This window comes from Diadema antillarum, unplaced genomic scaffold (genome assembly GCF_040938485.1).
Source record: "Diadema antillarum isolate AM-2024a unplaced genomic scaffold, OU_Dant_1.0 seq00001156_RagTag, whole genome shotgun sequence".
Classification (NCBI taxonomy): domain Eukaryota; kingdom Metazoa; phylum Echinodermata; class Echinoidea; order Diadematoida; family Diadematidae; genus Diadema; species Diadema antillarum.
The window spans coordinates 110,464-124,785 of record NW_027271966.1 but is presented as its reverse complement, the minus strand read 5'-3'; the positions used below and the strand labels follow the sequence as shown (position 1 = coordinate 124,785).

General features: G+C 37.6%; 1 protein-coding gene across 1 annotated transcript; it reads left to right on the top strand.

Annotated features, from left to right (window-relative positions):
* Positions 1 to 2,858: 2,858 nt before the first annotated feature.
* Positions 2,859 to 6,713, top strand: LOC139744300 (DNA-directed RNA polymerase II subunit RPB11-a). The gene is made up of 4 exons (XM_071654748.1): positions 2,859 to 2,952; positions 4,840 to 4,929; positions 5,727 to 5,901; positions 6,557 to 6,713. Exons 1-4 carry the CDS (start codon positions 2,900 to 2,902, stop codon positions 6,590 to 6,592), a joined length of 354 nt encoding a protein of 117 aa, XP_071510849.1. The 5' UTR covers positions 2,859 to 2,899; the 3' UTR covers positions 6,593 to 6,713.
* The last annotated feature ends 7,609 nt before the right edge of the window (positions 6,714 to 14,322 follow it).

Sequence of the window (14,322 nt, the reverse complement as noted above, 5' to 3'; positions counted from 1 at the left end):
TGTAAGGATGTATTACTAGTATGTATATCATGCATATGTAGATTATATATATATATATTTATATATAAAAGAGCAAATTCTTATATAGCGCATTTCAGATACATTATATATTACTCTACAATAACTATTTCTTATAGTTACATAAGGGGTCATATGTGTGTGTATATATATATATATATATATATATACATATGTGTATATATATATATATATATATATATATATATATATATATTATATAAGTTGCTCACAATTTACTTCCTCTCCCTGTCTGTCTTTCTGTCATGTATAAATATAATTATACACATGTATGTGTGTCTTGTGAAGATTTCCAACAGCATTATACATTCAACACAAAATACAAACAAACAAAAATGTTACATCACACACTTTTTGGACATTGCATAGAATGTTGTTAATTGCACATTATGTATGTGTGATGACTGTCCTTATTTATAAATAAATATAAGCATATATATCATATAGGCCTATAATCATATTACTTCATTCATGAAAAAACAAAGGAAAAGCCAATTGGCATTTTGACTTTAAAATCATAGCAATCTGCCTATGCAATGCACACTGAGATTGCTTGCTAGTAGAGAGGGCACCACTTTGTACAAAGTTCAAAGGTGAAGGGATAAATGTAACTAGTTTTAAGCATAATTAGAGATTTTTTATCATAGAAATACAGAGAAGAATAATGTCAAATTTTCGCTTGCAGAGATTTGATATTTTTCTGTGTTTATCTTGATTTTTCAACAAGATAAAAGTGTGAGTTGGCCAAATCGATACTGTCGCCAATTGTGATATGGATTTACAATATTTGAACTTAGATAATGACTTGTAGATGATCCCTGTCCATATCTTTTGGCAGAATAATGTATAAAACTACCAGAGAAAAGGGAACAATTTATTATACTTAAAGAAGAAATCCACCCAAAAAATAAACTTCAAAAGAAAGAGAAAAATATTCCCTAAAAAATTATACAAAAATTACAAAAATCAGATAAGGAATAAGGAAGAGACGATATTTTGATATTTCAATTTTTTTTGGAAAACATTTCTTGACCATTTCTTATGAATATTCAAATGAGCAAGTTGATGATGTCATACCCTCACAATTTTTCATGTACTGTAAAAGTGGAAATTTTCACGGTGTTGAAATTTTCATGCATTTTCGCGCAATCCGAAATCAAAATAAAAGCACGCGAATATTTTTACTTGCCATATGTTCCAGTAGTTGATGTCTGGATTCCGCGGAATTAAAAAACACACAAAACTCTTCTTACCCAGCTGAGCACAAAAAAATTAGTTGCGCGAAAATATCCACTTTTACAGTATGTGATATATGAAATTCGGAAAGAATGTTGTTTGTATCTAGTACAAATAAAAACATGTTCCCATATACCAAGATAAATCCGAGTTAAATTTGTTCTCTTTTTTTTATTTTGGGTGGGTTTAAGACAAGTTTTATATTTAGTACAGCTGAACTATGAGATTTTTGTCGTTTGTGTGTATGAAATGAATAAGAAATTATGAGAGCATTACAACTAGCTGATTTGAATATTCATAAGGACTCATAAAGAAAAAATGTGAAATTTCAAAATGTCATATCTTCCTCATTTCTTATCTGATTTTTGTCATTTTGTATAATTTTGTAGGGAATATTTTTCTCTTTCTTTTAAAGTTTATTTTTTGGGTGGATTTCCTCTTTAACATGATCTTTAAAAAAAAAATTACATGAAATTGTGATACCAATCATGCAAATGTTTTCCAATGAAAATGTAGACCTTATTCCCCTCGGGATACCAACTCTGGCCACTCAGTTTTGCTTTAAGAATTATTCTAAACACAAAGGAGAGAGTCAGACAGACAGTACAATCAAGTATAGCAACCTTGAGTGTCAAACACACCATCTGATTGCATATGTGTCATTCTAATCAACCAAGTTGTACACAGTAGGCCTTCACTAGCATATTTGACCTTTGATTGAGAGTGCATTGAACTATTGATGTAAACTCAGAGATACAAATTTATGCATTTTTCTTGTAATATTGAGAATCAACAGACAATTCAATAGTTGTTAGAGCAATGGTGTTTGATTTGTGTGTACGTGTGTGTGTTTGAAGCACAGTTAAGATTTTTTTTTTTTTTAAAAACTCGTTTTTCACGCCAGATTTTTATTGCAATATTCGGGCAGTCAAATTATAATGTATGGGGCAGTAATGGTTGCATTTTCTAGCTCAAAACATAAATCTTACTATATTTTTGTGAAAAAACCCAAACAAACAAACATGGGAAAGTTGTGAGTGGGCGTTGCCATCACACATAACCTCATCTGACTAATTCTTCTTCTTCTTCTATCCCTCTGCGGATCCTCTTCTTCTAGCTGGATAGATCTTCATCTCCTCACTATCTACTCATCAGGGGCTGTCGTGAGGTGGCCTGTGAACTTTTTCTATAACTTGTACATCTGCCACTAATCAAATATCGCTGCTTCATGAAAACATTTGATGACATTACTTAATCATGTAAACTTCCATTATTTTCCTAAATTCCGGTCCGATTTAATGAAACCTCGGCTACTCCGCGTGATTTTACTTTCTTTAAGTTATCACCAAGTTGGTTTGGAATACTGTAGGCCTACTACACTTGAAAAGCATGACATGATAGTTGTTGAGTTGTGTTTTTCCGATTCGACATTGCTTGTATTAGCAATCTCTTTGCATGTACCACACACGATTACCGCGCACGTACGTAACGTACCGACGATTTACGTACCACACGCATGTTTCGCGTTTATCGCGCACTCACGGGAAGTGAAGTGTATGAAACCATTTGTTGGACTGCATTTGCCATTAGGAGGATCGTGTGTTTGAATAGAATCTAAATCAAGATGAACGCCCCTCCAACATTTGAATCATTTATTCTCTTCGATGGAGAAAAGAAGTGAGTATATGTTTTGTACGTTGCTCCAGACTCATTTGATAGAGATTCGAGCTTATGTTGATAATGAAGCAATCAATCACTGGCACTGCTGCTGATGAAATCCTGTTCGTGTTTACAATGCAACATACCATTCTATAGGTGGGACTGTGACAAACTGCCTGGGACTGGTATCCCACATGTTAAATTTTGACTGTTTCAAAACAAAACTCGTTCATGTATTTCACTAGGCTTTTCTTTGTCTTCATTTTTTTTTTGTCCTCTTAATTCGTTCTTAACTTCTCTTTGTCTCTTCCTCATCAATAACTTTAACTACATCGTAGGCGTAGCTGGAGTAAAAACCACCAGTTTTTTTCGGCCACCCACCGTCCAGAATCTGGACACTTTCAATACATTTAAAATAGGCCTAGCTCTTGGTTGACTTTACTTGAAAGATATGTCACATACCAATATTGGATGGCTAAACTTCAGTTCAGTTGTGCAGGCATCATGAGCAGAGACTCCAACCCAAAGCACCTTCTGATCTGGAGATTCTCCCGCCTGAGACCCCTAGCAAACGGGAGACTCCAAATTGATGTGTGCAAAGCGCGAAGTTCCTAGGGTTCTAGTAGATGCTCTCTGGTGCTATCTAAGGCTTATTTTTTCAGCATACAATAGCAATAAATAAGAAATCCTTTCCAACGGGAGACACAGAGCCAGGGCGGGAGAAAATAAATATTAAGCGGGAGAACAGGAGATTCTGCAAAAATGGGTTTTCGGCGGGAGATCTCCCATCGAAAATGGGAGAGTTAGAGTCTCTGCATGAGCCGCAGCGATCACTCGCAAAAAGTGAGTTGTTTTGAATGAAGGCATGAAAGTCGGCGTTGGTATCAACATTTCCCAACCACTGATTTGGTTCAAAGTTTTGTGAGTGATTGGAAATAAGCTATGAAGTATTTTCATTGATTTCATGCTATGGTCGAGTGGATTTTTGTAGAATTCAAGTTATGTACATGAATATTAAAATATATTACCACCACTTTTCCTAATCATACTACTGTTAAAGTTGAAGTAAGTGTTTATCAACAGACACGAACACAGATCTAGAGTTGGGACACTAGATCGACGTCGACTCCTCCTCCTCCTCCTCTTCTTCTTCTTCTTCTTCTTCTTCTTCTTCTTCTTCTTCTTCTTCAAGTGCAGTCCACCATCTTGTGTATTTTCGCACCGTTTGGCGGGTCTGGTGTGGTGTATGTACAGTGCCATGTAGAATAACTAATGCAGCTATAAAACGGCATTCCCCTTCTATTGGAGCTGGAGTTTCTGTACCTCCTGCCTGAAACTGTCAGCAGAGGTACATTTGATGAGGGCTTCTGGCAGAGAGTTCCAAAGCCTTATGGAGTCAGGAAAGAATGATTTCTGGTAGAGTAGGGTTCTTGCAAAGGGTACTTGAAGCTGTATTGTTGAGAGTGTCCGCGGTTTGATGTTGTTACTGGAAATAGATTGGTATGAGGGATGTCTGTGAGTTTTAGATCTCTAGACCATATTGCACAGAGATGATGACTGTATAATCCAAACAGTGATCAAGGCCACTTCATCATTTACACCCAGACACAGATTTGTAGAAAGTCCATGACTCCATTGAATTGTACTGGATTTACGGCACTAAAAGCCGAGAATTTTAATTGTGACAAATTATCCTATAGATGTGTTTGACTAAAATTTCTCAGCAGCCTCTAGTACAGAGGCATGGTGTCCTGATGGTCTAGGTTTCTTGTAAATGATCTCATTTGTTGTTGCACACTTGCTCAATATCTCTTTGTTTGAGAAGTTTGTTGTTGTTGTTGTTTTTTTGTTTGTTTTTTTTCATCCATTTTCCTCTTCATGTGCCACATACAATTCTTCACATAGAATCACCATTGAAAAGGACACCAAGGTACCCAATGCAGCCATTTTCACCGTGAACAAAGAAGACCACACACTTGGCAATATTCTAAGAGCGTAAGTTCAAAACAACAACAGTGAGTGTTATGCTGTGCTTACATTGTACAGTTACTTAGTAGGGAGGGGAGAATCTTTCAGCATTGTGTAAGAGTCAAGGTCAGTTAAGGTCAGCTAGTACATGGGCTTACCAGTCAACACCACTTAGACTATTCTACTTTGCTCACAAAGTGAATAAATATTGTAACAACATTCAAGGGGGGGGGGGGGGGGCAACTCAAATATTCTTTGATCAAGATGAATACAGGTTTTCCTCATATTTAGTGCAATGTGTCCTCATTAGTGTGGAATGAGTGAATGCAGCAATATTAATTGAATACATCAGTGAAAGTTTGATAAAAATCGGACAATCTGTTCAAAAGTTCTGGATTTTTACAGTTTCAGTGCTGCCATAGTTGGATGGCCTAAACAGTTTGTGATGTCACTGCAGGATGACGTTATGAAGGAAATACAAAGAAAATTCTAAATATTTTCATATACACTGTATCTAGCAAAATGAAGGAGCACTTGACTTACCTCTGTCAGAAAGCAAGGGAAAAATATGTCGGTAACAAGTTGAGGGAATGTGTACTTTTCATGTTGGAAAAAAAAAAAAATGTGGGGTGGATTGGGGAAATGGTCTTGTTAAGTTTTGTTTCTTCTAGCTCTTCATCAGTAGATGTAGGGTCATGTTAAAGGTACATCCATTTTTTTGAACCATTTTTCAATCCCCCACTAGCAGGCCCTAAAATACAGCAGAGATACTGATATTTTCCTTTCACCATTGTGTTTGTGTTGTGAAATGGATTCTTCATCAGTCAGCTGCTGAAGGACCCCCAGGTGCTGTTTGCCGGCTACAAGGTGCCCCACCCGCTGGAGCACAAGTTCATCCTGAGGGTGCAGACCACGCCCGACTACAGCCCCCAGGAGGCCTTCACCAATGCCATCACTGACCTCATCTCGGAGATATCGCTCCTCGAGGAGAGATTCAATGTAAGAGACGCACGCTGGTAGTGATGAGGGTAGGGGCAGAGATGCCAACTGTTTGGTTTTTTTTTTGCAGTATTTTGTATGGTTTTTGCCAAAAGTAGATAACTTTGCCCTTTAGTCAAAGTGGAGTGTTTGTAATCCACAATTTTACCTTGTCGGTGATTGACTTAGAATTTACCATAAAATAAAATTTCTCTTTCATTGATGACTGCATGCTATGAGCTGATGTTCTTCCTGATTTATATGTTTTGACCTCAGTCAAGAATATAGGTGTCTGCCTACTAGCTAGTGCTATATTAGTGGTAATAGCAGGGTCTTGTAGTTGCACAGTGCCAGGACTAATTATGTGATCATGGATGAAGGAGAGGATGTTCGTGTTATCATTATTATTTTTAATGTGAATATTGTGCTTTTTTGGAGTGATGATGGTGGCGATAATCACTGGAATTGTCATCATTACTGCTGTTTCTGCTATATCATCAACATCATCATCATCATCATCATCATCATCATCATCATCATCATCATCATCATCATCATAATCATAATCGTTATCATTGTCATTGTTGTTGTTACCTTACTGTTTATCTTGTTATCATCATCATCACTATTCTATCTTTCCTTCCTCCTCCGCCCCCCCCCCCCCCCCCCCTTGCAGGCTGCTGTAAGGGACAAGAAAGAAGGCCAGGACTGATCCAAGTGGAATTTTGAGTCACTCTCAAGGAGCAGTGAACTGCTGGACAGTACTAAGTGCTCAAGTGAACCTGTTTGGTGGTTTGTAACATGCTGAGACTGCTAAAACCATGACACAGGAGTGAGGTGGTTATGTAACCACCTGTGGATTCCAGACAATGGAGCGTCCAGTTTCTCCCTATGGATGCCCTGCCATGGAGAGTTGGTGAAAGCGAGGACCGTTCCCCCATCAGAGTTATGATGTCCAGAACTGACAGAGTTCCCTATGAATGAATATTTGTGAATTTCTTGTCATAAATATCTCTGATGTGACAAGCTTTCTCTATACAACACAAAGTTCAAAGTTTCTTTGTACTTTAATAATTGCTTTGCATACCCTGATGTAACATAAGTTTGAAAAAGAAAAGTGATTCCACCAGTTCCATAGAGCTTGTTAGAACAAGAGGCCAGTTTGTGTCACTGTGGTCAAATGTTCTGTCCATGTTGCACACCATATTCATAGTTTTTATGCCAGGAATTCGGTGTGACTTTGCCATGTATACAAATCTTGGCAGTGCTTCATTTAAAAAAAGATAGCAGTTTGAAAGGATGGCTCTGCCTCAACCAGTCGAAAAGGAAAAAACATTCCAGGATTTGTCCTTATGTATAGGTCAAAGGTCAGGTGCCATGGACTGAAACCTGCTTTGTGCCTGGGTCTGAAGTAATGTTTTGCATCCACACACAGTCTGCCTAGTGCCATCGTAAATAATGAGGACTGGTAGGGGAAATAGACTCACTCAAATCACGTCATTTGTTGCTTTTATTATGTTGATTCGTTTTTCTTTTTTTTTTTTGCAGTTGTTCTTGTACTGTATCTGTTCCTGAAACAACCATTTAATGTCTTGATTTGGTGCTTGTTTGTTTTGTGTCTTCTCCAGGGCGAATAAAACTTTACAAATAAAGCTATGTGCAGGCAGGTCAAGGAAATAAAACATAGTCAAAGTCATTTTGTATTAGTAAGATGGAGCTACAGTGCCTGTAATCTGAGCAGTGAAGAATGGTCTTCCTTCTTCTCCAATTTCTGTCAAGACAAACTGTTTCCTTGTAGGAGGAATGGTGTGAGATTTGACACGTGCCATTTCAGAACTGCGAAGTATTCGATTTCTCTCTTGTACTTATGGCAAATTTGCAATACCAGACTTTACAAGCATTCGCAGATTTGTAGTGGGTTCTATACATGTGAGCATATACATTGAAAGACCCAGTAATATGGAGATACCATGGAGTGGAAGGCTGGCCTGGGTTAGATATATCTGAGAATCCCCATGGCAAACTGTATACAGTTTTACCACTGATCTCTATGTAAGTACGTGTAGACACATCCTAAGCCGAAGCATCTCAACTGGAGTCAACGGTTGCCCATATGCACATATTCGCTGACCAGTGCCATTTGGGGTTTTCGAATGTACCTCGGTGGGCAGCAAATGATTCATGCCACCCATGAGTCCCAAGGCTTCTTGGTGTTCAAAGCTAAAACGTACCCTGTAGTACATTGTACTTGTAGGGGCTCAAAATTCATCTTCTACTAATTCAGATATGCTTGTAATATATCGGAAATCTCTGCCAAGAGACTTATCTGGCTGATGCAGTTTGCCATGACAAGTTTTTTTTTTGTAGTATTTTGATATCTAAAGTGTAAAATAATGTAAGTCCGTATACCAGCTTATATTCCAGAATTGCCCTCCTTGTTCGGCATTGTGGAGAAGTAGAATGTTGCATGTCAATCGATCTTGCCCTTATAATCGTAATCTGCATGTGATTCACGCTAGCTTGGAAGATTGATGGATGTTGCTGTGGTCTGATTTGTCAATTATTCATAATCAATTATGAAAAATTAATTAGCAACTACGACTGGGTAAGTTTGGAGATTGTGGACTTCTTGTGAACCCTATCGGCTAATATTTTTGTCATTACACAACTGGAATTTTCCACTTTCCACTATTTCACTCATTTTTTTTTAAATTCATACAAGTACATTTTAGAGTAATAATAAACACTTCTGCAGGCATACAAGAACTATGTTTTGGCCTCAAAGAGTAAATCACAAAAAAATTTGTTCCTCTGGCAGCAATAGATAAGAGAATAGCAGAAGCACAATGGCGGAGTGAATGTGTCAAATCTTGCACGGTGCTTTTATTGTTGACTAGTCCAGACTTTAGTACAAAGCTGACTTTTGTGTCAAGTAATTGTCCCCGCCGAACGAGTTCGAGCAGGGGACTATGAAACGGGCTCCGTACGTGTGTGTGTCCGTGTGTCCGTGTGTCCGTCCGTGTGTGCGTCCGTGTGTGATCAAAATCTTCAAATTGCTACTTCTCTGTCATTTATGAGCCAATTTTGATTCTGTTTGCTTTATATGATAGCACTACATGGGAGCTTTGAAACTTCTACACAGAATTGCAGTCGTGACCTTTGACCTTGACCTTTGACCTATATTGTACATTTTGCTACAAAATGCTACTCCTTCGCCATTTCTAACCCGATTTCGATTCCGTTTGCTTTATGTGATGGCACTAGGTGAGGGCTTCAAAACTTCTACACAGAATTTTGACCTTTGACTTCTTTGACCTTTGACCTTGATTTTTGACCTGTATTGTACATTTTGCTACAAAATGCTACTCCTTCGCCATTTCTTACCCGATTTCGATTCCGTTTGCTTTATGTGATGGCACTAGGTGAGGGCTTCAAAACTTCTACACAGAATTTTGACCTTTGACTTCTTTGACCTTTGACCTTGATTTTTGACCTGTATTGTACATTTTGCTACAAAATGCTACTCCTTCGCCATTTCTTACCCGATTTTGATTCTGTTTGCTTTATGTGATGGCACTAGGTGAGGGCTTCAAAACTTCTACACAGAATTTTGACCTTTGACTTCTTTGACCTTTGACCTTGATTTTTGACCTGTATTGTACATTTTGCTACAAAATGCTACTCCTTCGCCATTTCTTACCCGATTTTGATTCTGTTTGCTTTATGTGATGGCACTAGGTGAGGGCTTCAAAACTTCTACACAGAATTTTGACCTTTGACTTCTTTGACCTTTGACCTTAATTTTTGACCTACATTTTTTGTACATTTTGCTACAAAATGCTACTCCTTCGCCATTTCTTACCCGATTTTGATTCTGTTTGCTTTATGTGATGGCACTAGGTGAGCGCTTCAAAACTTCTACACAGAATTTTGACCTTTGACTTCTTTGACCTTTGACCTTGATTTTTGACCTGTATTGTACATTTTGCTACAAAATGCTACTTCCGGCGGGGACATGTATTACGCACCGCGTAATTTCTACTTTTCCTTGTAAATATTTGTAAATAAATTTTCAAACTGAACAATGTGACCAGCAGGCGGCTGTTCCTGTGTTTGTAGTACAAATTCTATTTACATTAGATGCTCCTTTATTCTAACAGTTTGAAGAAAAAAAAAACTATTGAGGAACGGTCTTATGTTTGGCTGTGAAAAGATATTTATGACTTCAGTGTATTGAAGTCCTTTTAACAGGTATGTAGTTGAAGATCGATTTGAAGGCAGGATATTGTGTGAATGTGCGAGTGAAATCAAACATGTTAAGAGACGAGAGAGTTGATACTGAAATATCTTGCGTGGATTTGTGGATACATTGCAGTTGTACTGCACAGTCTGTATCAGTTATTGTCAACACAGGTTAATGTTAGTGACACAATATGGTACACCTATCTGCAATTTTTGTGTACATTGTATTTTTTTTTTCTTTTTCATTTCTTTTCCCCCAAAATTATACTAGGGTTTTGATATTGCTGGCTTTTGTTAATAATTTGTTACATTAGCGTTGTTTTGTAATATTAGTCCTACACAAAGACTACACAAATTCTTTCTCACCATCCACCAGCATGACAATGAGAATCTTCCAGCACAGATCTACGCACGAGCACGCACAGACGCACACGCACAGTCACACACACACACACACACACACACATACATACATGTACAGCTGTACAATGTATAACAGACATGGACAAATTCTACATGTTTTCTTGAACTGAATGGATCCAGTTTATTCTTCTCAAATTGAGAAAGAAAGAAAGAAAGAGCAAGAGAGAAACAAGAAATATGACGGACCACCTGTCCACAGTCCAAACGAGTTTATTTTACAAAATCAGTACAAGTAATGCTTCCCAGTTCTCTCATGTTGGCAAATGGTGAAAATGCACAAAAGTCTTGGCCAACCCAGCACCTTTCGGAGGCCAAACACATTATTCCCCTCCTCCTTTTCGGGCTCAAAAAAACCTTTACCCTACCTGCAGTGTTATCCTCATCTCACAAAATTCTGTACAGTTTGTGAATTAAAAGGACATTCAGAGATTACAAAAATCACTTCTAACTACTTGAAGATACAGAAATTTGAAAATCTTCTCCTCTTGACTTAAAGCACCATCACAAAATGTGACGTGAAACAATGGGGACTTGTGAATTGTTGGCTATCATACACGGAAAGCTAGAGACAATAACTAGCAGCAACAGTGGTTGATTCCACATGAACAATGCCGCTCTCTTGTGAGTTATTTTAAGCAAACCATCGGGTCAGAACAAGATTTGTATTTAGGATGCTTAGCCACAGCATGTGCTTGAAATTGGCAACTGAGAAACAAAAATCAAACTACATGCATCTCGAAGATGAAGAAAGCAACAAGATGTGTAAAGAAATATAAAAATGTGATCTTTTGCTTTGTTCACTGAAGCCAGGTTTGTAATCTACATCAAGCAATATGTACCAATCTCTACTACATGTACATAGTTTAAACTTATTATGGAAAGAAAACAAACTTAAAACGACTAACAGGACCATGTAATGTGCATGGTACAAATTGACCGAATTGACGGGGTCAAAAGACAGATTTCTTGTTCTTTTTGAGGTAAGAGTCCAGGTGGCATATCCCATTTTGTAACTGGTAGCACCTCAGAAAGTACTGTTCTAGCTTTCATACAACAGTGCAATATCTGAAAAAAAAAATAATAATAATAATATCACACACATTCGTAATTATATGTGTGAAAAAGTAGAAAAAGGTATTATACATAACTCCTGTCAAACAAGCCGAGTTATCTTTTTGCACAATGCTGCTCACTTATCGAGAGGATGATGACTTTCAGAAATCACAACCTTTTTCCTCTCTGGAATTCACATTTTTCACACTGACATTAGTACAAACAGAAGGCAATTAACATCCTCAGGTTTCAAAACATAATATATCTAGCACAGGACATACTAATCCTGATGCAAGAAAATATAGTGAGCCTCTCTTGGAAATCCTTTAATATCCATTTTTTTTTTCCAAGTTGGGCATTATGTCTTACAAGAGCACACATTAATTCAGTACTTATCAGTTACCTTAGAAAATCAGATATCAAAAGCATTTCTAAAAAGTTTTTTTTTTTAATCATTTTCCTTTGTTAAGGGCATCTTTCAAACAAAGTTGTTAATGTCACAATCCTAAACTCATATCAGATATCATTACAGCCACTTTTTTGGAATGTAGTTACAAGTATATCACATTGACACATCATATCCAATATACTTTGATTTCATGCACTGTCCAAGAGACCCTAACCTCTGGTAATATCGTGGCATTGATGGTTCACCCCCCCCCCCCCCCCCCACCCCAACTGCTTTAAATGTGAATGTGTGTGTTTGTTTGTTTGCTGGTGGGGACATGGTTACACAAAAACACACATACTTAAAAAAAGATTCAGTTTTTATTTTACAATGCACTTCAGCAATTGTTGTTCCAACAGGCCTATAAAGAACTGGACAATCACATTTACAATTTGTAAGTGCTTCCATAACCTCTCATTCCCCCTTTGTAATGTCCATACAAATCAAAAAGCTTTGTGTCAAAAATACACACAAAAAAAGTATAGAAACGACATTTTGTCGGACCTGGTATGTTCTTTGATCATTAACAATGCGTTCGTCATGTTTTCTCATAAAGCCCGCAGAAGCAGGCTGCCCGGGGGCAAAAATGTGCGATAGGACATGGATAGTATTGAAATACACATTGCACTGGATGGAAAAGGGAAAACTGCAAGGGGCTTAAAATTCTGACCTATGACCTCTATTTAAAGCTATACTTTAATGAATGACCATGTGACAGATGAGTCTCTTTTTCTACATGTATACCATTATGGTGCATTATCACTTAGTATGACACCACTTTGCAGTAATCTGGGTACCTGTCAAGGCTTTGAATGCTCCCTAAAATCATCCTTCAAAAAATGAATACACATTTCACAGTTATCCACCACCTAATTATTGCCGTTGTGCTGAAAAGTGCTCGGAGGCTAAAGCAGCTACAGTGAAGAAGTGATTGGGATGTGAGCGTAAAGTACATTCAATTCGCGTCACTGAGCGTGCCCTTCTTCGCACATGTGAGGGAAATATGTGGTGGTGGGTGGCCATCCCACTCGAGTTTGACTCCCTTTACATGGAGGTTGGCAAAACTGACATTAGTTGTTGGTGGTCGGACATTGTTAGTTTATGTCTTTTTCATGGCTCTTTGATACAGTAGCTACACAGCCCCTAAGAGACACACGATTTGGAGGGCAATTGTACAACAATAACAAAAAAGGAAAGAAAAAAAAGAGAAATCACTAAAAAAGAAATTACCAAAGGCAGTCAATTCATATAGGCTTTATGAGAATGGTGTGACTGCGTCAAAAAAACATATTCCATCTGTAAGAAAATGGTATGTACTTCCATATACATATACACATGTATTTATACACATTTCTTCTTTTTAAAAAAAATATTTACAAACACTCAACAGGAGCACATCTTGACAAAAACAGAAAGAAAGTTAAGATGCACTTGCATCTGGTGCCAAAGTCGGTCTCCGATCAACACAAACGAAATCCTTGCAAGAACCCTTCCAAGAAGTATTGTATATACAATGCAGGGAATATCTAGCAGAAAATGAGCTGCAAGCTGCACAAGCCTGGCTCAATTCTGGAAAATTTTTGCCAAGCAAACTGTTCATTCAGAGTGAAAAATACAAAACCCAATGCTGTGCCAATCAAGCACAAAATTACACGCCGTTATGACAACACGACTTCTTGGAGGCTTCCAGCAAATACCAGTATTGCTCTTTAATAAAAACAAACATGAAAACAGCACAGAGGTAATCATATTTTTGGCAAATATTACTCTGAAAGCAAACTAACCCCAAACAATGGCACAGAGATGATTGTACACGTGTATTTGTTTATGCAGCAGATTGACATTGTTGCAGCAAATGATTAGTTTTGCCTTATTATGCCATGTTAAAAGTGGTCAGACCCTCCTTATCACTGAGTTTTCAGCACACGGAATAATACTGAGGGTTACGTTTGCCCTTACGCATGACATGATCTGTAAATTGCTCTGCAACACAGAACACAGTGCCAGTAGCGCACAAGCAAATAGCAACAACAACAAAATGATATACAATTTCTCATTCAAATGACTAACATCTACAAATAAGTTGCTGTAGATTTTGTACAATTTTTAAAGCTTGCAATGACCCCAATGATCCCTTCCCCTTTGTTTTGTCCAGTTGTATGCTTTATATATCTGTTCCTTTTTGGGGGGTGTTAGTTCGTCATATACAGGCTATAACTGTTGGCTTCTTTCTACCCTACGGATGACAGGTTCATACGGGAGTTGGGTATAAAAAC